At 47.8% G+C, this 26277-nt stretch overlaps 1 protein-coding gene across 1 annotated transcript in view; it reads right to left on the bottom strand.

The window, feature by feature from the left end:
• Window positions 1–26277, bottom strand: part of LOC149325526 (uncharacterized) — a 46599-nt gene extending 20322 nt beyond the window's left edge. Inside the window, exons 1-3 of the mRNA XM_089562940.1 lie at window positions 26164–26277; window positions 17377–17528; window positions 3754–3821 (exon numbers count right to left, since the gene is read on the bottom strand). Of these exons, the coding sequence (XP_089419066.1) occupies window positions 3754–3821; window positions 17377–17528; window positions 26164–26277 (334 nt within the window). The remainder of the gene's footprint in view (window positions 1–3753; window positions 3822–17376; window positions 17529–26163) is intronic.

The following is a 26277-nucleotide window of genomic DNA, read 5'->3' as shown; positions in this document are numbered from 1 at the left end:
ATGCTGCCAAATCTGGAGGAGCTGCTTCCGTCATTGTCAGCCGTGGAAGGTAGCGGCGGCGTGAAAGGTAGGTCGGGGGTGGAAGGTAGCGTCCGCTGCGTAGTTCTGTCTTGTCGCACCTCAAACAAGATGTTACGGGGAAATATAATTTACATTTACTTACAAGCTATAGGTGAATAGTTCCTAGCGGCGAGCAGCAGGAAGCACCAACGCGAAGCGGGAGCACCATCAACCTCTTCTGTTGTTGTTGTTGTTGTAGCCTTTGACAGAATGGCACATACCCACACTGGGGGATCGGCCAAGAATCGGGAGGTAAAGGTTGGTATTCACCTGTGCGTAGTAAAGGCAACCATCGACAAACGCAGCAGGAAGCGGGAAGCACAGCGTTTTCTAGGACGAGGTTCGCCGAACCGCCGAGCTCATGCAAGACAAAGACCACACAAGGTAGATGTACTATGGTAGCGTAGGCTGCATAGAAGCCCATACGTTCAAAACATGGCGGCTTGTGGTGCGCAGCCAGCGCCGTCTTCGAAATGCGTGGACAACTAAAAAGTGACGTCATAATTAAAACAAAAACGCGACGTCGAAGTCATGTGTTTTAGTGACGTCATATTCGTGACGTCAGCGTCACGTGCTGCTTGGCGGGAAAAATAAACTGCTGAACGCCGCGACGCTTCAGCGCGACACCCGACACGAGAACGAAGAAAGAAGACACGACGAGTGCCGACCACCAACGCAATTTTTAGGTAGTGAGTACTCGTTGTGCCTTTTTACTTCGTCCCCGCCTCAGGTGTCGCGCTGAATGTCGCAGGTGTAGCGTTGAAGCGATGAAATGTGACGCCGCCAGACAGGTTATCGCTCGCACATCGTGCAACCGCACACCTCTTTTTTGCGTACGGGGGCCCCATGGCCACAGACGATGCCCTTTTGGGGCAAAAGCGACAGAACCGCACCCAACCGAACGAAACTACACAGAAGCACTGGCAAAAGGGAAAAGCGGCACGAACGATGCACACCAAGAACTCGAGCAACAAGCAACGAGGAAAAAGTAGGGCTAGCAGAATCGAGTTTCAAACAAAAGCAAGCAGAATGGTCAAAATATATGACCAGGGTATTACATCAGAGCACCGTCAACCTTGGCATCGTCCCGCTGCCATTGCCGCTGCTCTGAGCGAACGCTGCCATAAATTTTTTACAAAGCAAGAGCTATACTTTCTAACAAAATGCACACAACTAAAACATTTTAAAACGGAATCACTGCAATTGTTTTTGAATGCTTTTGAAACACAAAATATGTCCTAATTATTTTCCTCTCCTAGTCGTGTTTGTCCACTCATGTCATTTTGGCGCTTTAGTTCCACCACTAATTTGATGTCGCTAGCACTTGGTTCTGGACCGCATTCAAGCCCCAGCTTCGCGACCTATTTCAATTGACCTTGGACGACACTCGGCCACGCGCTGGGAGCCAAAGTTCGGCCGCCAGATGGCGCCGTCATAGTGCCAGCAGTGTGGCGATATGAAGAGGTGGAACGCATATCGGAGGTTATCTCAGATAATATTTATTTATTTATTTATTTATTTATTCAAAATACCTTACAGGGCCCAGAAGGGCATTGAGTAAGGGGGGCAAAAACAATGGATTAAGCAAGTAGTAAGAATAAATTAAAAACAACGCGTGATACAATGCAAAAATTAAACACAATTATAAATATACAGGGCAAAACGTACTAAAAGACATACATCACCGCGAGCAACAAAAATTAAATTAGTAGCAAGAATGCATCGCATGTGCCCAATACACATCAAAAGAAAAAGCAGTAGCCATAAAAAAACATACAAATGGTTGAAATTGCACAAGAAACCAAAACTTTGTAAAATACCAACGAGAAGAAAAGGGAACCAAGGACACAGAACAACCTGAAACAAGACACTATGTCGTTAAAGAAAATGTTTGTGCAGTTGGTCTTGAAATGATTGGTGGTTGCCGATAGATGCGATACAGTTGGGAAGATCATTCCAAAGAATAATGGCACGTGGAAGTGCAGATGAATTGAATGCTAAGGTTCTTCCGTAAATGCGTTTAATGCTATACTGATTATGTAGGCGGCGTGAAATGCGTGAAGGCTCTTCGAGGGGCAAGGGAGATGGCCTGGTGCTATGACGATATTTATGAAGTAAGCATAAAAGAGCGATGGAGCGACGAATATGTAATGGTTCGAGGGAGATATCAAGTTTAATCTTAGTGATACTGGACTGGGGGTGGTACTTTTGTGTGATGAAACGAGCGGCTCTATTTTGTACGGATTCAAGCATGTTGATCAGGTAATTTTGATAAGGGGACCACATAGGTGAGGCAAATTCTAGTTGAGGACGCACGATTGTTAAGTAAGCGATAATTGGTAGTTCACCAATATCCTTCAAGATAAAACTATACAAGTGCTGTATCTTACTGATAGTCACCTATAGGGCAGAAAAATGGAGGCCAATGAAAAGGGTTCAACTTAAGTTGAAGACAACGCAGGCGACTATGGAAAGAAAAATGGTAGGTGTAACGTTACGAGACCGGAAGCGCGTGGAGTGGTTGAGAGAAGAAACGGAGTGACATCCTCGTCGAAATCAAGAGGAAGAAATGGGATTGGGTAGGGCATATAATGTGAAGGCAAGATAACCCCTGGTCTTTCAGAGAAAACGAAGTGGATACGAAGAAAAGGCAGGCGTAGCAGGGCGCAGCAGAAAGTCAGATGGGCGGATGAGATTAAGCAGTTTGCGGGGATAAGGTGGCCGCAGCTGGCAAAAGCCAGGGTTAATTGGAGAGACATGGGAGAGGTCTTTGCCTTGCAGTGGGTGCAGTTAAGCTGATGATCATTATGACCTACGTTGTGCCGAAACAATACTCTGTGGCGACCGGGCTGCTGTTTACTTTCTTGTGCCCATGTTTTTGGAACACTAAAATTGGCAGTTTTCTACATCAATAGGAAATGAAGGTTGCAATCGAGGAACGCTTTCACTAAGCCTAAATCCCGGTGATAATTAGTGTATTATCGTATGTTATAATTAGGAGAATTTTTATTGAGATATTGAGGTATTGATATTGAGATATTGAGATAGGTAATGTTTTCAACATTACCTGTGATTCTACTTTATTTAAAAAAAGGCGATTGGATAGGTATTGGCGCAAGCTACACTGGGACTCACGTAGTAATTGAATCTTTTAGCATTACAATGGATTTTTTGCGCTCAAATTAGAGCAATTATACTCAAATGAGTCTAATTCTGGTGGACGGGACCTGACGCCGAGAATTTTCAAACTGCGTCAGAGAAGACAAAATCTATACGAAAGACATAGTGGTCGGGGTCTTATCGACTTGGCACAGCTTTCTAAGTCCACAGAGAAAACTGTGGCCTATATATTACGAGAACCCACAAGTTAAGAAACTACTACTAAAGAAACTGCCCGGAAATCACTTTATGCGTGGCTTATCTCTCCAGTATGGTGGTACAGAACCAGAATGGCTAACCAAATGAGGATACACGGAAAAAAAACCCAGGAAAAATACCCAGGCCGCCACCATCAGCTTTGCGGAAGCGACGTACAAAAAAACAAGTTGAGATTCCCATACAATCGTGAAGAATAGATAGTAATTGATATGTACTGAAATAGAATACAGATACACAATCACGAAATTCAACGTATAGAGCCTGGCGATCATATCCGGCTGAATGCGGTACTTTCGGCATGACATAATAACTTACCGTTATTTGGGATGTAATTAAAGCTGTTAGGAGTTGGACCAGGAGTAATATGGAAGGCGACATTTCTCCTGAAATGGTGGAACAGACAGATCTTGAAATCAAAATACATAATGAGTAATGTAAAAACAGTCTAGGAACTGCATTACCGTGTTTTATAACATGTTGAAGTTACTGCTTCATTCGGTTGTGATCAGAAACACTAGAAGTTTACCCTAGCATTTTAAGCACCATCCATTCTGGGTATGCAGTTCTTTTGCTGCATAGAGAGACCCGGCAAGCTAGGAGGTACACTGAAATCCGCAACTCAGCGTTCTAGTTTTTCTATCTCAATATCGAATCAAGCAATAAAAGTTCCACTTCAGTGACATTACCAAGCATATTTTCTATGGCAATTGCCACAGCCAAGGCGGTGCACCCTTAAAGGACGTAGGGATGAAACTATCGCTCGACATTGGTTACGAGGAGCAATGCTTCACAGCGTAGCCGTTGATCGCTGATTCGATTTTTTGTGCGAAAGCACTATTTCACAAGCTCTGACCACTTCACTGAGTTTGTGCGAAACTTGACTGTTAGAGTGGTACTGGCTCGTGCAGAAATAAAACAAACTTTGCCACGATTAAGTATTGAACCCCGCAGCGGCGCAAACAGATGAGCTTCACTGGCCACTGCACGACGGCACTGTGCTATAGCCGCGGCCGAAGACGCCTCGTGGTAAACGGCAGCACAATCTGCTACTGTGATCGCCGTCTTCATCAACGTCCATCCGCGGCGCGAGCAGAGCTTAGCCTGTGTCTAATATCGCCGTCAGACGTTCCTACGGCGCGGCAATCAAAACCTTGAGCCAACAAAGCAAAGCACGTGCTTTCCCACGTCTGCTCGGTATAATTACGTTAAAATCCTAACAGTTTTTATAGTTCTTGCTGCACTCAATGTCAACGGCGGGTAAAAGGGGAGACAGGCACAATGTTCGCTTGCAAGTCAACTTTATTCAGAGAGCGAAAACATATGTAAGAAGCATGAAGATAGTTTCTATTATGCCCCCAAACAATTGGGACTCATTGGTATTCATCGACGCGCCTACACGCAACAGGAATGTATTGGCCACCAAATCGGCAACCACTCCATCTCGGAAGGCCCGCTCCTACACGTCTCTGCCCCCTGGCTGTAACAAGATAAGGCCCTACACACACCATTACTGCCCTTCGAACCACTTCCTTCAACGCCACCAGCATGATACGACAGATTGCTCGTCATCGAAAGGGTATGACTGAAAAGGATACCCTCCGTCTAGTAGGAGCCCTCGCCAGCCAATATGACATCTAATAAGGCCGGTCCTACTCCCACCTTAATAATGCCTACCTAAAAAAGGTGAACGTTTCTCCTGCACAGCCTCGAAAAAACTACCCTCCGCCTCCCAATTTGCACCTGTAACACTTTTCTCCTTACCCTTTGCATCCACAACCATTGAGAGCAGATTCAGGAGGCTGTTCTTACCTCTATGTACTCGCCTCCTCACTACTGCCGCAGGCGAAGCAATTTGCACCGGATCGACGACCCACGGGCAACACACATCCTGGCCCTTAGAGGCATCCTAACTATGAAAATACGCGCGCATTTCCATTTTTATACCCTCTTACTATTGTGGCACCATCAACTCTAGGCTGCCAAAGGGGAGGCCCGCATTCGCTACCTGCATAGACAGTACCGCGAGAATACGAACGTGTAATATGTGGAAGCGGCCGCCTACGTACAGCGCTCAATATTGTTGCGGTGTGGGTCGGCACACGAAGACAGCGAAACGCGGCTGTCCGGCCAATCGCCGACCACGGTCCTCCTGTCGCTCGTTCTCTCGAACACGCGCTCGCACCCGCGCTTTGTCCTCGTGCCTATACTGCGGCGCAACTGCCACTTTCTCTTTTTAAGGCGAAAGCGTTTAATGCCTCATACTGTCGTTAGCAGACGCGTCGGCAGCCGTGTCGACAGACGCGTCGGCAGGAGTGTCGATAGACGCGTCGGCAAGAATGTTGACAGACGCGTCGGCAGGAATGTCGACAGACGTGTCGGCAGCCGTGTCGACAGACGCATCGGCAGATTTGTCCGCCTTTCGGCGTCACTGCTTAGAAAGAAACTGCGCCGAGGGTGGGAATCGAACCAGGGCCTTTGGCAATTGAAGAGGAGAAGCTACCACTCCGCCACGAAGGCTGAAGGTTCCAGCATGAATAAAGGCGCATCTAGTGAATGCATAGATTTCATAAATAAAATAAAAGGAATAAAGTCAAGAGAAGGGAAATAAAATAAGAAAATAAGCAAAAAATATAAACAAAATAGAATAGGATGTGAAAATACAAATAAAAAAGAAAAACAAGAAAAGGAGCAAAAATAAAAAATATGAAAAATAAAAAGTAAATAAAAACAAACAGTGCGCCAGGAAACGCTTTCGTCTTGCAGCACTTTAGAGAGCCAAAGTGCCCCCTGAATTTTTTCGTAACATCTTTCCACCGGTGGGGGGAGGGATAGAGGGGACGGCCAGCTAACGCGCCAAATGTGCCCGAAGAAAATCAGCCACGAAAGGACAGGGGAGGCCGTCCGACGGCAATGAGCTCCCGAAGCGATGCAGTCCCACTGAAGGTAGATCTCAATCCAGTGGGACCGGTGGGCGCGCTTCAAGGCGTTGGCCAAGGGCGACGGGAAGGTTTCTATTCAGTGGAAAGTGCGCAGGTGCTCCAGAGGCGCGATGTCGTTGCACGTGAGGGGTGCGCCCCGCAAGCAGCTGGTGTTTGCCGGGCGCTGTACCACGCAGTGGCTGTTAGCTCCGTCTCGATTCTGCTGGCCGCCGCCCCCAGTGCAGCGTACCTCGTGCGAGTGCAGGCGCACATTAGGAACGACATGAGTGCCGCAACGGCCTGCGATGCGTGCACATAACGCGGTCCCCGTTATGGGGCGGTACACTGTGAGGAAGGAAATATGCCAGGAGTGGGCTCTGCCCTGCCGACGACATTGCAACCGACGAGTGGGGCCTGCTAAGTGCGACACATGCTCCGGAAAAATGCGGTGCACACAGCGTAGGCGATGCTAGGGCAGATCTTCCGATGCTAGGGCATGGATGCTAGGGCATCGGAACTTGTGTAGACGGCTTCCTGTACTGGCCCGTCTGACAGGATGCCACGGGCTGCTTGACGTCCCTAAACGTGTTAGGCCACCAAAAGCGCTCTGACACTCGCGTGTAAGCCTTGCCACGGCCAAGCTGACCCGCGTGGGAGCGTCGCGGAAGCCGCGCAGGACCTGCGATTGCAGCGTTTCCGGCATCACTGGCAACCACACGGGAGGTGGACCATGGAGCCCCTTTACATGACAAAAAGGCTTTCTTCGCCCCATAGAGCCGGCGCAGTTTGCGGTGGCGTGGGCCGGCAGCGGTTCTGAGGGAGTGAATTATGGCAGGATTTTCGGCATCTTGCGTTTTCGCAGTCCTCAGTTCCGTCAAGGATGTCACAGAACAAGAGTGACGGGACAGGAAATGAGCATCTTGACGGGCAGAGCCACGCCTATGCACTATAGTAAAATTGTACCCTTGATGTTGGAGGGGCCAGCGTGTGGTCTTTGGCCTCAGATGATTGGCGGAATGCAGCCAAGTGAGAGCGCTATTGTCCGTGACGATGGTAAGTGTCGGCCGTATAGCAAGGGACGGAAGTTCTCGATAACTCAGACGACGGTGAGGCATACTAGTTCGGAAGAATGCCAGTGGCGTTTAATGCCGGAGAGCTGGCTGCTGGCATAAACAAGGACCCTCTGGTCTCTAAACTCATCTTCCCGCAGGAGGGTCTGCGCCGAGTTCATCTTGGCTGGCATCCGCTTGGGGCCGATTCGTCGAAAGGGGTCAAAGTAGGAGGCTTGAGGAGGGCATCCATAGAGGGCAATTATCGATGATCCTGCAACGAAGCGCCATGTCCGGCAGAGCGTAGCGACCCCCGCGTTACCAGCGAAGTAGTTTCCGCCTCGACGGCGAGTGCCATGGCGGCGGGGCCGGAGCTAGCGCGGCCGAAGCGGACCAAGCGCTGCACCTCGGCATCCCGGATGGCGTCCACAAACTCCACGGTGCCGATCAGGGCCTCGGCGTCCCGAGGCGTCCTCGGGAGCGACTCTAGAGCTAGCCGCTCAACGGCTGCGGCCAGGTCTTGGTACGCCTCCCCGGGCTCTTGGCGGCGGGACCGCAGGTGGTAGTACTGCACTCGGGGATAACCTGAGGCACCGTAGTGGTCAGCAAGGCGACCCGTCTGAACAGGGTAGCAGCCTAGCTTGTCGGGAGGCCCGTTCAGCAGCAGCTCAGTCGCACGGCCCCTCAGTTTGGCGACGAGCATCTTGGCCCTAGTCTGCTCGCTCCAGCCTCTCGCCGCCGCCATGTCGTCGAGCTGGATGCATTGGCATCCCACGAGACGCTGCCGTCGAACGTGGACAAATCCATATCCCCCAATAGGTACTGCGGCGAGGACGTTCCCGCGCCGAGCACACCGCTGACGGCTGTGACCGGAGGCCCAAGGATGACAGCATGGGAGACGGTGGCAACGGTGACGCTAAAAGGCGCTGGACCCATGGCGTTCTGGTGGGGGGCCACTAGGCGACAGACTTCGTGCTGCAGAGCTGGCACCTCCCCAGCATAGGCAGCCAGCCAGGCCTTCCACGCGTCCAGACGCTGGGAGAGAAGCTCCTCCGAGCGCCTAGGACTAGCGGCGCCGGCCGCTGGGTCGTTGGAGCCATGGGCTGGTGGTGGACCCCGGCCGTTCGCCAAGTCGGGTGCTTACCGGGTGAGCGGTATGATACCACCGCTGCCGCCAAAAATGTTACGGTGCGGGTCGGCACAAGAAGACAGTGAAACCCGGATCCACCATACGCATCCTAAGGCTATACATGCAAACCAAACGCAAGAACACCCAAACTATTGATAAACTCAAATCTACAGTCAGTATGACGACGAGACTCATCAGACGAATAGCCAACCGCAGAAGGGGCGTCAAGGAAAAGGACCTCTGTCGTCTGGTTCAGGCCTTCGTTCTCAACAGAGTCGTATATTCAGTCCCCTACCTCCACCTCTCTGCAGCAGAGAAGCATAAAATCGATAGTATCATCAGACAAGCGTACAAGACCGCCCTCGGTCTACCGCGTTACACGTCAACAGAGAGGCTCTTAGGGCTCGGCATACACAACACCCTAGATGAACTCTTCGAGGCGCACCTCATGACACAAGCTAAGAGACTCACTCGTACTAGTGCGGGCAGAGCTAATCTCTCCCGACTAGGAATGGGCAACGCACCTCCGAGCGGAGATGCGAAAACTCATCTTCCGACACATATCAGGAAGAACCTGCTCATAAAACCCCTCCCCAAGAACATGCATCCCGTGCACCACGAGGGATATCTTCGGGCCAGAGCTCGCGCTCTGCATGAAAAGTACAAACAGCACTCGGGAGCGGTGTACGTGGATGCTGCGGAGTACCAACACAACAAGGCCTACGCATTGGTGGCGGTGGATGGGCCCGACGGACTGCTCGCTGCCGCGACTATCAAACCAAGCTCCTCTGATATCCCTTCTCTAATGCGGTGGGAGGCTGTGCTGGCCAGCTCAGACCCGAAGACGCAAGTCCGGGCCGTCCAGTGGGCCAACAAGGTCGCCAATAGTCACGGACTAGCGGCCACCTAACACGGCCCTCTGATCACCAAGCTCTTCTTGACGAAATAAATGTTTTCCAGTCCAATCGGCCAACCGCCGACCATCTACCTCGTGCCGATCGTTCTCTCGAAGACGCTCTCACCCCCGCACTCTGTCCCCGTGCCTCTCCTGCGACGGCACGGTCTCTTCCTCTTTTTCCGTTGTAATATACGCTTTCACGGCAGTCAACCATTCCTCCTCTCCATACCTTGCTGTATGATTTGAGGTCCTTGGCCCAGCTGCTGCAGAGACTTTTGCCGTCGCGCTTGGCATAAAAGCAGTGGTCAGCAAATGCACAGTTCCCACATTACCAATGACCTGCAGGCTGCATGTCGAGTCTTCACGAATGGCCGAGTCTCCAGACTTTCCCTCTGCATTTTCGGTGCCACCCTTTTCCAATGTCACGTCATCATCTAGGTCCCCGGACACGAAGGTCTAGAAAGCAACTTCAAACTGACACCCTAGCTCGTGTTCACGCCAACCGAGCGAGCGCAGAGCCACCACATTTACCCCCTCAGACACAACACTGTATGCGCCTTGTGACTTACGACTTAATCGACACATCTGCCTTCTCGTCACAAACACCTTGTTTGCTGGATACCAGCATGCTACGCAAGCTCAACCATCGCCACCCAGCATTCGATGTGAATGCATGCTCATGGTGCGGCACCACCTCTACATTCTTCATGCCACATGCACACGCACCCGTAATCTACAGCACGTAAATCCGCCCAATGTGGCCTTGCAGCAGTGGGAGGTTCAGCTGACCAGCGCCACCCTGGAAGACCAGGGGATCCTAGTGGCACTGGCCAGCCATCAGGGTCTTGGATGACAGACTTCAACTGCTTTGCTCCAACCATCTTCTTTTTCCTTCTCAAAAAAGCTTATTTATGCGAAAGCATTACTAGGCTATGTCGAAGGGGTCTCGTCCGCAAAATGTGTCGGAAGCAGTTGTGGGCAACTAAGAAGAGGCAGCGTCAAACGAGTGTTTGTTATCGAAAAAGGGTGATGTGAGGATGCTGCGCAAAAAATCAAAACCGGATGAATAGTTAGTTAATTAGAGCGAGAACCGTTTAAAAAGTGCGCGGAGCCAGAGCAAGCGTGGCGCGAAATTTGAAAGTGTCGGAAGCGGGGGACCACGTGACCAGAAGTGTGTGCGGAGCCAACGCGTGGCACCAAATTTGAAGTCCGGAATGAATACCGAGATGAAACGAGAGAAAAAGTGCAGTTAATGGAATTCCAGTAAAAATTAATGATTATAGAAAGTGTGAAAAGTGATTTAAGGTGCGTTAATTGTGAGTACAGGTGATTTAATTACTAATTTAGGTGCAATATTGTGATTTGAATTTGAACTAATGGTGTATTAAGGTGGATTAAGGGAAAATAAAGTGAATTTACAATCAATTAATTGAAAATTACTTGTGAACAAAGGTGAATTAAAGTTAAGCAATTGTTTGGTTTGGTTAGTTGGGGTTTAACATCCCAAAGCAACTCAGGCTGTGAGGGACACCATAGTGAAGGGCTCCCGAAATTTCCACCACCTGGGGTTCTTTAACGTGCACTGACAATAAAGTGGCTGATTATGGAACCAAATAAAAATAAAACAGCAACTTGAAATGAGGAGGCGTCATTGCTTTCGCATTACTCTAATGCGGGTTACCGCAGTGATCTCGATTTCTTTCCGGGCCGCAGTGGACAGCGGAGCCCTGGACTGAGGGCAACCGACCATGATTAGAGGTGGACGACTTCGACAGAGAAGACTCCTGGGGTTAGAACCAAGGAGAGAACGTCTCTGAAGATGCCCCCAAAACCGCAGGAAAAAGAACTAGAGTAAAATAAAGTTTTCCATTCCTACCTCCTGCCTTGGCTCTGTGAATAAAGTTCAGTTGCAAGTCAGCGCAGTGTCTGCTTCCACATTTATCTGCGCTTGTCTTGAACGCTACCAGGGCCAGTACTGCAATGCCAACTAGCCGAACAGAACACGGCTTTTAGTATGTCCCGCAGTATCTGTTGGAGAATGATCACCACACTGGTCGCCACGGAACTTCAGCCGCAGCGTTACTCAAGCGACCAACCGACGTGACCGCTCTGCACACGGGTACAGCACCGATCATGTAGTTTTATTCACACAGATCCGGGTTGTGACAAGAGCCCTAGAAGTCGCCGCATGCCACGGGCTCATGGTCACTTGATGGTGCTATAACCCCACACCATCTATTTCTTTTGTCGATGAAAATAAAGTTTATCCCCCTCCTCCTCTATGGCATTTACTCAAAGGGAGCTTTTTGGCCCAGACCCCTTCCAGCTACCCACGTAACGCCCTCCCCATAACGTCAACGCGAGCCGCGTCGAAGCTAAGCCGACGAGCATCAATCTCAATTTCACACTCCCAACATCACAAATACCGAAACATGCATGTGAAAATATTGGAGGACGATTAAGATTCACCTTTGAGAGTGGAACGCGAAAGTGTGTTGCAGCGCAGCCAGGGAGTCAACGGAACGCCATCGTCCGTTCGGCGAGACGCCTTGACCATTAAACAAGTCTCTAGGAGACCTCCCAAACAGCCCATCCACCGCACCAGTTTACCGCCACGCAAAGAAATCGAGAACGGGCTGCAGTGACACTACAACCTGAATTTGCCGCTATGCGTCTCTGTTGTGACTGTGGTTTTAGATGACAGGAAAGGAGCAGTAACTATTTCACATTTTGATTCACATTTCACATGTGAATCAACTATTTCACTATTTCACTATTTCACTATCAACTATTTCACATATTGATTTCTTTCTGACGGAAAATAAACTGCATTTGATTTGATTTGATTTGATTTGATATTGATGGACACCTCAACCACGCCGTGAGAGAAGCGAGGAAATTTGTAGTTAAAGAGAACACAAGTGCAATTTTATGTGTTGAACAGAACGCCTGTGTTCGATAAGACACCCCCTCGCCCAGAACCCAAGCTCCCTGCCGGCCTGCCGGGCAAGGAGTGTCGTGGTATGTCACGTGGCTGCCACACCAGCACTGCTCCTCCACTGGAAGGTCAAACTGTCAAACAAAGGTCCAGACATGTCCGCAGGTTTTGCGAAATTCTATAGTGTTAGGTATAAAAGAATGACTGCATGAGATAGAGGACGACAAAATCTCACTGCGCGGTGATTTGGTTGATGTAAAATAATTGGTTAATTGATTAGAGGCAAAAATCAATTAGCCGTTGAGCTAGGCACCGACGTCGCTATAGTGGGTGGACGTCAAGCAGTCTTGGACGTCCAAATTGTGGGAAAATACGCAACCATGCTGGGGATGGTTTGAAATAATGGAAACGGTGAAATTAACTTCATTAAAGAAAAAAGCTATGGTTGACGTAGACTAATTAGAGGCGAATCCCTCAAAATAGCCATGGACGCTGATATAGTGGGAGGATGTTAGAGCAGCTTTCGGCGTCGAAATAGCATAAAACGAAAAGAAAATGTTAAAAAGTGTAAGAGTCCCAAGTGAAGGAAAGAGAGGCGACAAGTGCGGAACAGGCGCCACTGATTTCGCATTCCCCCAGTGCCGGTCGCGCAGAGACCTCTAACTTTTTTTCAAGTCTTCTGGGTCCTTTCTCTGACTATTTTAACGCCTTCTCGTTATATAGACGTCCAAGCCTAATGTGATGTCTAAGCAATTTTCTTGTCGTTGATGAAGTTTGTATGTTGAATGCTTCGCCTCGAAAGTGAAGCTTAAGTAGCGAACATGCTTGGGCAGTTGGCTGCTAGGAAGAGTGATGACTAAATGGCGCGATTGCCCCATACGACGCGCGGCGACGGTGGGGAGGTCATTATCGCAGGCTTGAAGCTCCACCTCATTCTTCATGTCAGTTTCATAGCTGTGGCACGGTGGATGATGCCCTTCATCGAGATGTCAGGGGCGGGGACGAAAGCAGCCAGGGGGTGGCACTCCTTTCCATTGTAAAGACGCAGACTTGAGCGTAGGCCAGTGCGCGAGTACAGTCAGGAGTGCTTACGGTAACAGTGTTGTTAGTGGGGTGCATGCGGACTTGGTCAGCAGTCACAGTCAGGTGCTTGTCTTCTTTGGCAGCTTTTGGAATGGCCACAGCCAGCCTGGCGGGGCCTACTACCCGGAGCTCTAAAGGGCATTGTGGGCGGAGGACTACCTTGAGCTCTTCCGGAGGTAGGCGGGGAAGCGGGCGCTTCCGGGTGAGTGGAGGACGGCGGACATTTTGTCGCACAGCAGGCGACAGTGAAGTGGCCGGGTCTGGCGTGGACATGGCCATGAGTTGAGTTTGGTCTGGCGGACTCGGTCGATGATAGCGTCGTTACATTTCGAGAGCGATCCATGTACCGTCGTTGAGTTCGATATCTCTGCTCGGTTCTCCCTTAACGGCAACGGCATAGGGCATGTTGAGGAGCAGGTGGTCGACGGCGCGACGCCGCGTCGCAGCTGCGACAGAACGCCGGAGGAATCGTGGCGACAGTGGTTCAACTAGCGTTGACAGGCGTGGCGCAGCGAAAGGTGCCCAAAATTGGGACGAGTCGTGCTTGCCGGGGGGCTGAGGGTCGCCCCGACGGGCCTTGGTTAGGAGTCCAGCGTCCAGGTGAAAATTCAAAAGCGCAGGGGCCTTACAGGATAATTGTGCTAAGAAGAAAACAGAGCGCATAAGGTGTGCTTCCGTCCCTCTCGAGAGGCGCCCAAGAAAAAGCTCTAGTATGGAAGAAAGACGACGTGCTTCGATTCTGCGTTGATTACCGCCGCTTGAGCAACATAACGAAGACGGACGTACGTCTACGCACTCCCCCGTATCGACGACACACTGGACCTGCTCCGCAACACCAAGTATTTCTCATCAATGAACCTCAAGAGCGCCGACTGGCAAATTTATGTCGGTGAAAGAGATCGCAAGAAGACCGCATTCATCAATTCGGATGGCCTCTTCGAGTTGAAGGTGATTCCATTTGGTCTCTGTTTAGCACCAGCGAAGTTCCAGCGAGTAATGGATGCAGTGCTAGCAGGCCTGCAGTGGCAGATATGACTGGTATATATATGTGATGTCGTTGTTTTCGTCCCAATATTTGAACAGCACCTAAAAAGGTTCCGAACAATACTAGACGCAATCAAGTCGTGCGGCCTCACCTTGACCGCAGAGAAATGCCATTTTCCTTATGCCACATCACATCGTTAGCAAGGATGGAGTACGCCCAGACCCGAAGAAAACAGCTTCTATCGCATTGTTCTGAACCGCGGCCGATAAGAAAGCCGTGAGCAGATTACTCGGACTATGCGCGTATTAGCGAGATTTGTCGAGAACTTTTGGCGCATCACCGAGTCTTTGACCCAACTGACGAAAGAGGACGTGCCATTTAAAGGCGAAGCGCAACAAGCGGAAGCCTTCAAAAAACTTAAGCGTCGTTTACAGTCCTCCCCGATACTCGCGCACTGCGATGGAAACGCCGAAACGGAAATTCATTCCGACGCAAGCAGCGTGGGACTAGGACAACTGACGGACTGAAGAAAGTAGTCGCACAGTCTAGCCGTTCCCTGCCCAAGGCAGAGGCTAAAAATTCGACAACTCAGAAGGCGCGCCTTGCCATCATCTGGAGTAGGTCGAAATTCCCTCCTCGCTTCTACGGATGACCGTTCAAAGTGGTCAGCGATCACTACGGACTGTGCTGGCTAATGAGTTTCAAGGCCCCCCCCCCCCCCCCTCTCGGCCGTCTCGCTCGATGGAGCCTGCGCCTCCAGTATCTTGACGTCACTTTTGTTTGCAAGTCCGGACTCAAGCACTCAGACGCCGACTACCTGTCACGAGTGCCCGTAGATGTGCTGCTGCCGGGCGACAATGAGGTCGCCTTGCTGGGACCTATCAGCTGCAGCTCTTTTCCGCAGCACCAACACTCGAACCGGACGTAAAGCGCCTTGTCGAGTACTTAGAAGGCAAGGTTTAGTCACCACGCGCCTCGTTCATGCAAGGATTGTCTACGCTCTGTGTGCAGAATGATCTTTTCGTTAAGAAGAATTTCAAAGTGAAGAAAACAGCCTACGTCCTTGTTGTACCTGCAAGTCTGCGGTGAGAAATTCTACAGGCTTCACACGCAAACCATCGCCGTCATGAGCCCCCTACATGTCTGTGCCCTGCATGCATGTCGATGCCCAACACAAAACATGCGACGTCAACATGCCTTACTCCTGCTTCGCCTATAACACCGCATTGCAGGAGACCACGCAGATGACGCCCTTTAAGCGCGCCCATGGCAAGGATGCCGCGACCACGGTAGACGCCGTGCTGCCGAACGTTGCCGATGAACATAACGTGGAAATCGCCGCCAGCTTTCAGCGCACAGATCAAAGATTAGCAGCGAACCGACGCGTTTCCACTGTGTATGTTTATTCTGCACAGACCGTTTTGTTTATCTTTAATCACTGTTTTAAAGCCTCTGGTCGATGTTTCTTTGAGTACAGTAATGCTACTAATGTTTATAGTGTGTTCATTCTTCAAAGCTACCGGCATGCCGCTATGCCTCTTTGTCTTTGACGTAAGACGTGACCAGATTTAGCTCCATTGATCGCATCCACTCAGTGCTAAGTCTCTGTTGTTCCAGACTGTTGCAGTAACTTAGTTCACTATCAGCTTTAAATTGAGCATGGCCGAGAACGGAGGCATTCTGTTCGACGACCGCCGAGCACGTTCGCTGGTATGCCGCTGCCCAGTGATTCAGTACATTGTGGGCGCGAGGCAACCCAACTAAAGTTTTGCTTAGACGCCATTTTCGCTGTATCTCCTTTCCGAATTGCAGTCACCACTACATGACGATGTCACTCCCCGCGCTGATACAACAACTCTGTGCAGTGCCACAGGAGCGAAAATTTAAGAGAAGTGGTGGGGATTATTTTGCAGCAGCATCAAATTAGTCGCATATTAGTTTTGGCTCGACATATCTGTCATTTCTGGTATGAAAATGGCATCCACCCATTTTTTAACGAGTTCGTGCCACAGGAATGAGAGCAAGGGACAAGCAGGGTGCGAATCCAGGCACAGCACCCGAAATACTTGTGCGCAGAGAGGAAAGGGTGCAGGCAGGGTGGAACAGAAGAAAAATATAAACAAAAATCGTTCCTTTCTTCCTGTGTTCGCAAGACACTTTCAATTTCACCTAATTTCTGAGCAGCCGAACTGAATACATGTCCACTGGACGTGACGGGCCAAGTGGTTTATTTTACAGGCTTTTTTTGGACGCCTCTCGAGTGCTGTATGACATGAGCATTTCATTGGGAAGTCGTATTGACTATGAACATAGCACAAAGTAGAATAAAGACCACATGTTTTGAACACGCGTCCGCCACTCAAATCTCTGGCTTTAGAGACATCACAGCACTTTGGTGGCGTTGCTGAACATACGATAAATGAGAAATTGCTTCTGAATTCAACAGGCAGCGATCAAAAACAATCAGCAAACCTTGTCATTGTGATATTGTAATTAGTAAATTATAGACATGTCTTATGACTCCCGGAAAAGTTCCAAAGCTTAAATAAAGTGAATATCTTAACTGTCTTCACGTTGCCTCTAGATAACGCGGGTGATGCCTGGCGATAGGCCAGACTTGATATCAGTGACTTGAGTTTTTTTCGTACGCCACAAGATATCGTACAGCCTCCCATACACTTGTCTAGAACATTCGAATGGCACTTTGTACAGTAAACTGGCATCATTCACGAGTGGCCTTGACCTTGAAACAACACTTTATCTCATATGCATCTTCGCTTCGATCATGATATACTTCTGGTCTCTCGTAAAACGGCATCGAGCTCGGGAGGCAGCGACTAATGTACGAACGCTGCTGATAGCGCACAGCTAGAGTGCTCTAAGCATGTGGGTGGGCGCCTGTAGTCCATCGCGAATGGAACTATGGCATCGTACTCACTTTTGTGTCCCATGATGGCCCTTGAATTTAAGGACGTAGGTAGCCTCTTTCTTTCTCTTGTCGAGATGAGTGAGTTCTCCCGTCAGGCACTCGAAATTAGCGTCATTATCAAAGTCAGAGATGGCAACTACTTCCGGCAGCAGTGCCAACACCTAGAAAATGGATCAATTTGTGAATCTGCATTCAATAAGGCCACTGCCAAAATAAAAAAAAAATGCAACAAGTGCTGCTGAAACAATTTACTACTTAATGCAGAAGTACTGTTGCCACGAAATAGCCTTTCAATAAGTACTGCAATAAGGGAGTAATTGCTCATTGTCATCCACCCAATTGCAGCCGTACGGCTACAGATCAAAATTATTTATAACTCTCACAGAAACATCGTAGTTAAAGAAACATTCCTCCTTGTCTGGGGTTCGAAACCGGGACCAGCACTTCAGAAAACAGTCCCTCTACCATCTGAGCTGACTGGGGTGGTTAGCATGCTGTAGGGTCGGATCAAACACTGACCAACACATTTCTCACTTCGCGTTATTGAGCAATTCGCTCTCGCTGTGCCATATACTAGTCGTCCCATTTAGCTTAGTTGGTAGAGCGACTGGTACGGTGAAGCGGTGGTCCAGGCGTCAGATCCCGGAGCAGCATGAAGTTTTCTTTAAATACGGAGTTTCTGTGGAAGCTGTATAGTTTTCCCTTGTATTAGTACGGCTGTGTTTGGGTGGATGCCAGTGAGTAACTACTTTCTTATTACAAGTATGCTCTACCTTCGGTGATTTCCATAAATATTTTACCTAAGTACTTCGGCGAATATAACCTAATCTTACCTCTTCTTGGTGCGTCGTCCTCCCAGCTGGTTTAGTTGGAAGAAATTTGGCATAGCAGAAAAATTATATTGAAAAGAATACAGAAAATCTGGCAGAACTACAGGTGAAATCTTCCACACCCATAGCAGCGCTTATAAAGTCACATTGCAACGACACTCCTAGCGGTCGGGCGGAGAGCGAATGTTTAACTTTTGGTAGATTTTAGGGCGAGGGAAAGGCATGCTGAAATCGCGAAGTTTCTTTCGAAGCCATCAGAATACTAAGGCTCTCGCGCAAGGCGCCCGTACAAGTGGCCGTCCGTTCAACTTGGCATCAAGACCTTTTCTCACGCCTCTGTCAGGGAAGACTTCGTGGCTCCTGTTCACCACTAAATGATGCCGACGTGCATGGGGGAATAGGCGCACATTGGTAATGTAATAAAAAAGGAAAGAAAAGCTAGTTTGCCCGTTCTACCAACGCTATTCATGTGCGAATATTCTACTCAATTCTATCAGAAATATATGCTGAACTAGCCAGTTAGCTAAGAGGTGGAAGGCGACTGTAATTTTTTTATTGAACAAAATTTAACAAATCAGTACACAGCAGGGCTGCATACATTGTAGAAGATAACTTCGAACACGTATAGAGTCCTTCTTACCTAACACGTGAAAAATGAATAAAGCGATAACGACACTCACTACATAGAATAAAAGCGAGCGGACAGCGCGGAATTATTCGCATCAAATTTCCTCTAGCTTCCTGGCCTCCTGACATTATCTGGTCAAAACGCACTGAGTGCGCTGCAGTTAACTGCGCAAGTATGCCAAATTACTGATCGTGAATTCCACACATTAATGCATAATACCAAAGCATGGCATGATTTCTCCATACTAAAGACGTTATCGGAGTGTGCTTGACCATCACGAAATCCCTACCCGAAAAAACTCTTCTCTAAGCTGGAGCCCGTTCCTAATGACAGATATGGTTATTATTGATTACTGGACCTGTACTCCAATGATGAAAGCTAGACTTTGCTTGGAGAATTTAGGTTAACAGATATTTTGTAGTAAACTCGAAATGATGTACAGGGCGTGTCGTAATTTTACTTGCGCTGTTTCTGCTCCTTCTACACTCGGTGTGACGTTGCATGGTCCGCTCTTCGAAGGACCGCAAAATCGTGTGGCGGGCGGGCTAACGTTCTCCAGAGTTCGTGTTCCGTGCACGATTTCATCGAGTAAAAAGGCCGAGTATACCTTTTGATTGTTAAATTAGCGTCAATTCCGTTAATTTCCATGGCATCGCGCCCGATAATAACAATTTCAGCTTTTTTCCTGTAGCTTTCCTTATGGCTGTGGTTATTCTCGGTAAAGCCACTCCACTTCCAATGACGATCTGCACTTTTAAAAGTTTCGAACTTTCAAACTTGGAAACCTGCAGCCTCCGGAATGCAGTATAAGCCTGGATATCTGGACGGTTTCAAGCTTGACTCGGCTAAAATATTCTTGTGGCTTTAAGACTTGAATTGCTGCCTTTCGAGGGAGGCTGAATACGAAAGGCGCTCGTTTGGTGTGCGAAGTGAGCCCACGTCAGACAACAGCAGCGTGGTCTAAATGATTCGAAAGCACTGCAATCGGCGTGCCTCATAGCCAATGTGTCACTTTAGGGTGTTAGAGAACACAATTTACAATACCAGAATCGTTTTTATGCAGACAACCCTGCTGAAAAAAAGTTCTATGATGCAAAAACCTCATAGAGGCTTCATCATAGAATATCATATAATTTATATGATAGATCATACAATTTGCATGATATTCTCTGACGTCTCTATGATGACTGTATGATTTTAAAGATATGTATGACATCTGAATGGTAAGGTTCTATGATTTGTATGATAAGTGTATGATATTGTATGACAAAGTGTATGAGATTATTGCATCATAGAACTTTTTTCAGCAGGGAAAGCGCGGAGTTATAGCCGGTGGTTGCTTTTGCGGCATCGCCTTACCCCTTTTCTATTTAGAGAAAACAGAGAATACTTGCACTGCTCTGTACGTCTTTGTTATTGGTCCAAGGTAAGAAGTCGAACGACGGCGAAATGGTTGCAGCCGCAAAACAAGAGCTTTTGCTCTAGCCAGTGAAAGGGCTTTAAGGCCAACGTCCCTCAGAGCAGCGAAAAAGCCATAGGTAGAAGTTTTTAGCAAATGTATAATATCTGCAGCAGTCGTAAAAGCAACAAAAGCGTGCATTAAAAACTATAGCGGAGAAGCATACATTGTAACCGGAAAGCGTCACAACCCGTCCGCGTCAAATTGCTCGTATAGGGACATCTTGTTTATTGCAGAAATTAAATTTTGGGCTAAGCCTCGAACCTGCTCAGTATGGTGTCATTATTATGAACCTCACCTATTCGTCTGTAGTGCTGGGTAGCATGCCGTCTTTATTTCTGCTTTCGTGACTTGACGAGTCTACGCAATGGAGTGGTCTACGCCAATAGCCACATTTTCAGTTAGACTGCGCGCATGGCTGAGTTCCCTACTGAAAGATTCCATATGACGACAACCATAGTTTCTTATGTTTTCGTAAGAAATATCACGGAATCTGGAGCATATGGAATAGTCAAGTACTACTACAAGCAAGTATAGGCACTTACAGACTCCATCTAATGTTGCGTACTCTCTGTAGAGGACGTATGGTAATTATGTGGAATGTTTATGAAAGACGTAAAGACAAGATAAGGATATCCATATATTTCTCCCTGCATTATGGACTCGTATAATTCCATACAAGCGGATCATATGGAACGTTTCGAAACGGAATTCTCCGCTTTTGGTGCTTTAACATGCCGCCATCTTCAGCCCTTTCTCCTTTTCGTGATGGGAAGCGCGTTGAAGTCCATCGCTGATCGCTGCTTGGCACGCCGTAGCCGCAGCCCGCTCTTCGACATTATCGGCGCGTTTAGCTGCCTAGCTTCTAATCTCTCTATCATGGGCAGCTGCGCAGTGAGAAGTCTGGCGAGCTTACTATATGTATAGGCACACGCAAGGCCATCGTGATCACACTCGGTGAATTTTACACTGACTATTCAATATTCATTCTGAAATCCGACCAACGGATCTCGAATTTCGAGGGATATTTAGCGACTAGTATAAAAATGGCGGAAAGCTTTTGGATAAATGATCTTTAGGCGAAAGAGAAAGATCATGGTCAAGCATGGCACAAAGCCCGCTCGCAAACACACGAAAGAAAGGTTGGCAATGGCAAAATTGAGGTGAGTGCAGGATGCCTGTTCCTTCCGCAGCCGTCAAAATTTCTAAAAACACGAGAACTGAGTAAACTGCAATGGATTGGATGTTCGACGCTGCTCTGTTTTAAAGAGAGATGTGACAGTAATTTCGAGCTAAGGCCGGTACAACGATCAGTACTGATCCTGACCATGCGTCAGCTGAGGAATAGCGCCTTAGCGTATTCTTTCTACCGTTGTTGGATGGGTTACTGCGAGTTATATTCGACTTCTTCGCACGTTTAGTTTGCACGCCGACTCTTATACAAGGAACACAATGATACTTCATGCCATGTTTTCACTCGCGCATGTTTCGCTGGGCGCAAATATAGTGCTGTCATCCGTGGCACCTTGCTCGTTCAATAGCCTAGATCAGTTCAAATGTGTAGCGAAGTAGATGCTCGAATTCGATCTACAACCGAGTGTCAAAGGCATCAACTTGCGGAGTGTTATCGAATTGCGAATATCAGTTTAGTGGAAAAGCACCAATCAACGATATTATTTACGGCTCATAGATGTACAAGCGACTACACTATATACTGCTAATGGACAACTATAGTTACATACCATTCATCACAAAGAAAAGTTTTTTTTTTGGAAGAAGAGGTATTTGATTCTTGTTAGCCTCACCGAATATTAGGGACGTTTACACCGCTCGCTGCTGCACTAGCCAGCTTCTTTACATCTCTTGACTTCATTTCGCGGGGTTGTTTCGCCTTGTGTGACGTTGATTTTAAGTGTCCTGTCAGTTTTTCATTTCGTCCTAAGTTCTCGTCGGTTACGTGTGCGCGTTCCTCTTTCCGTCCCAGACACAGTTGTAGTCGTAGTATTTAGGGCTTTCCCTCGAGGAGAGGACGCTGTTAGAGACGAAGTGGGAACAGCCCGCACAGAACTCTACTCCACAGAAAACCGTCATAGTTTTTTTAGGTGCTCTGGTGTCATCAGATTGGGGCGTTATGGTATTACATTCTCATTCGCAATGATAATGGTGCATGGTTGGTGTTTTTGCTGGGGTGACTGTAGCAGCCAGAAATATTTTATAATGCCTGTGTGGGAGGTGCAGAGCGTGACAAACATAGGCGTTCTATCGTGAATTTTTGGTGCCGCAACGCGTCGAGACCCTGATATAAAAGGCAAGAATAGCATGGTCTAGGTTCTGGAAACAATGGCAAATATCGAATTGTCGTCAGTTAAAGAACGACTAAAATAATTAGCATGTTGGAACAGCGACCTAAACCTAGATATATACGGATTCGAACAGAAAGAAAATAGGGATCTGCTAGCGACTGTTCCGGATGTAGCAAAGTGACTGGAAGTTCTTTCCCTCTTGGGAGCCGATATTTCAACAATTGATCGACTACCGCAGGCCAATCCTGATACAAAGTCTGGCCTTCCTACGTTTTATATGGCAGGGCGCGATAGATGACTGGTTTCAAACAAGGCAACCTCTAAACCTGCCTAGATCTGCTTTCATTTAGGAAACACTGTGTAAGCGTCCGGGGCTCTTGTTTTGGAGTGGAAATAATGGCCAGAAGGCCACAGTTCTGAGTACTTGCAGCTGAAGGACAGATCTCCAGCATCTGGCGTTATTATTCTATAAATGTGAGCATGTTTTTCTTCTCTTTATTGTCATATCAATTTTACCCACGACCGGAAAATATTCATACTGTAATGGGTTTTTCGGGCACAAAACACAGAATGGCGTTCACTGACAGCCAGCAGTTCCAGCAGCACCAACCAGAGCAGTCCCGCATCCACGCGGATAATTCTTCATCGTTACGATACTATTACCGATAGAGTCATCGCGTCTTGGTTTAAAATATTTTACATGGATCAACATCAATGCGTCTCGGTAATTACAGCTGGTGCTGCTGTGGACCATGACACTTCGTTTGATAACTGCAATGCAGAGCGCACAGAATAGGGCAACAGGTGCCGCAGATATATCGAAGCGATACCGTGGACGGAGAGAGAGAGAGAGAGAGAGAGAGAGCTTGTTAATGAATAAACAGAGATTTTAGCCGGCGTTTATATTCCCTGAGATGCTACTCTGCGTAGGGGAGAGACTAGGGGAGTAAAAATGGAAGAAGGGTGGTTGAAAATAATGCGCTCATTAAGTGGTAAGAGACAGATATGCCGCCTATAAATACCGGTCCACGACGTAAGTGCTTCTTTTATTTCCGCAGAACCAGGAACAAAATTGATTTGCGGAAATATTTGCTCTATATTAAGTACAATAATTGCTGACTTCTTCCGCTCCTGAACTGATCTATCCCGCAGTAAGGTTTTGCCTTCTAATTAATTTCACCTATTAAGTATGCACTGAATAAGGCTGTGACTGCAACACTTCGTAATAAAGGTCATCATCATCATCATCATCAGCCTAGCTACACCCACTGCAGGGCAAAGGCCTCTCCCATGTCTCTCCAATTAGCTCTGTCCTTTGTCAGTTGCCGCCACTGTATCCCCGCAAACTTCTTAATCTCATCCGCCCACCTAACTTTCTGCCGTCCCCTGCTACGTTTGCTTTCTATTGGAATCCACTCTGTTACCCTTAAGTACCAGCGGTTATCTTGCCTTCGCATTACATGCCCTGCCCAAGCCCATTTCTTCCTCTTGATTTCAACTAAGATGTCATTAACCCGCGTTTGTTCCCTCACCCACTCCGCCCTCTTCCGATCTCTTAACGTTACACCTATCATTTTCCGTTCCATAGATCGCTGCGTTGTTCTTAACTTAAGTAATAAAGGTGTTACCGGCGAAACACGACCACGCTATGAAAACAAATATCACCGCCTCGCTTTTCGCTTTGCACACAAGGCGAGAATGAATATGTACTGTTGTTTACCTTTCCTAAAATCTTCGAATTCATGTGAGCAGATTCGTTTTCCCTAAAACATGACAGGAAAATAATGCAGTTTTCTACATAAAACCGACTTTTAGTTCGCCTAAGACAACGAAGGCACGGCGATCTTGAACAGCCATTCCTTCCAGCCGAATAAATGTCATACTGTATAAATGCACCGGCCAGCATCAGGCAGTCTGCACAAGCTGCTAAAATTTTTCCAAGCATAAGAAAAGTATTTATTTAAGATAACTGCGAAGAATCTTTGATCGAAGGAAACTGCTGGGACGCGAAACAGTTCCTGAAAAGAAATATTGAGATTTGCTCCTGAATAGCTGCCTGCTCATTTATATGTGGCCATGCATTTTTAGGCGTGCAGAAGAAACTCTTAGAATTTTTTCATTAGCGCGTGGGCGAGCGAAATGCGCTTTCAGCGTAATACATTCTCAGGGGCGCTGAGAACTCAAACCGTGACATTCAACTAGAATTGTGTAACTGCTTGAAATTACTGCAGACGGGAAATGGTCATTCTGTTCACCGAAATTTGGTTTACTTCATACTGACGTTTAGGGGTCTCCTTGTCTCATTTCTCAGAGGCTGTCAGAACTGGTTGTTCGGTTGGAAGCCACAATTTCTGCAAGGATGGAACCGGGAGCATAGGGACTGTGAAGTTGGAATAAAATGGTTGGTTGGTTTATGGGGTTTAACGTCCCAAAGCGACTAAGGCTATGAGAGACGCCGTAGTGGAGGGCTCCGGAAATTTCGACCACCTGGGGTTCTTTAACGTGCACTGACATCGCACAGTACACGGGCCTCTAGAATTTCTCCTCCAAATAAATTCTAGCCGCCGCGGCCGGGATCGAACCCGCGTCTTTTGGGTCAGCAGCCGAGCACCATAGCCACTGAGCCACCGCGGCGGCGGAATAAAATGGATGTTCTCGAATATTGCAACGGAGGACAGAGGAGTATGGACGGTGCGTGTATGTTCACGAAATTCAAACCTAGCCCCAAAGAGACTCAAACATAACACTTGGTATATGCAAAAAAAACGGGGATAATCGTTAACCACTGAATACTTAACCATCCTTTACCTTTCATAGTCTGCTCTACGAGACGTGAATAAATAAACAGCGAAAGAAAGAAATGTACGGGGAACGTTTCAGCCACATAGCAAATCACACTTCCTCATTATTACATCCTTCATCCTCTTCCTTTCGTTATCGCCAGGTGACAGTTTACAGCGCGCTTCTGCACAGTAAAGCCTAAAACAGAAACTGCAATACAAAATCATCATCATCTGAAATTTGTTTCACCCTCATGCTCCCACCACCCCTCTTCGCGCTCTCTGTGAACAAGTCATAGGTGTCTAACGCGCAGCCCTTTCTCATAACCCCTGTGAACGGAGCTGAAGTAGGTCGGGAATGTTGAGTTTAATCAGAACTCAAATGGCACTAAACTGCCCAGAGGGGCAAAGAAAGACAAAATAAGCATGACCACTAGAACACGTAGCCCTGCTAACTACTATTTAACAACTTTTTAAACCGTTCAAAATAGCTTTTTGTCGCGCAGTTGTCGTTTTATTCCCCGGTAGTTTGTACCTTTCAGCTCTTTATTGCTATTTCGGTCCCAAGTTGAAACGCAAACTAGCCAAGTGTCTGGCTTTTTGCGTTTATTGAAAAATTTAATTTGTTTTAATCTATGACGTCTATGTTTTAGACAGGCCAGTGACTACTATTCCCAAATTTGTTGATGTGATCGCGGCGTGCTTTCGCTACACCATGCGCCTCTTGGCATCTTGAAAGGAATTTATTTTACAGCTGGCTGTGAAACTTGGATATGAATTTTAAATGTTCCCTTACCTGGAAAGCGTCAGGATTTTCTTGCTGAGCCATTTCGTTCTCGTTGCATCCCATGGCGGCCCCTGAGAAAAGGACGCTGTACAGCAGTATGCCCAGACGCACTGAAGTGGCCAT

This window comes from Amblyomma mixtum, chromosome 10 (assembly GCF_055824585.1).
Source record: "Amblyomma mixtum isolate Tamu chromosome 10, ASM5582458v1, whole genome shotgun sequence".
NCBI lineage: Eukaryota > Metazoa > Arthropoda > Arachnida > Ixodida > Ixodidae > Amblyomma > Amblyomma mixtum.
Note: the sequence above shows the minus strand (reverse complement) of the source record. Positions and strands in the feature narration are given on the sequence as shown.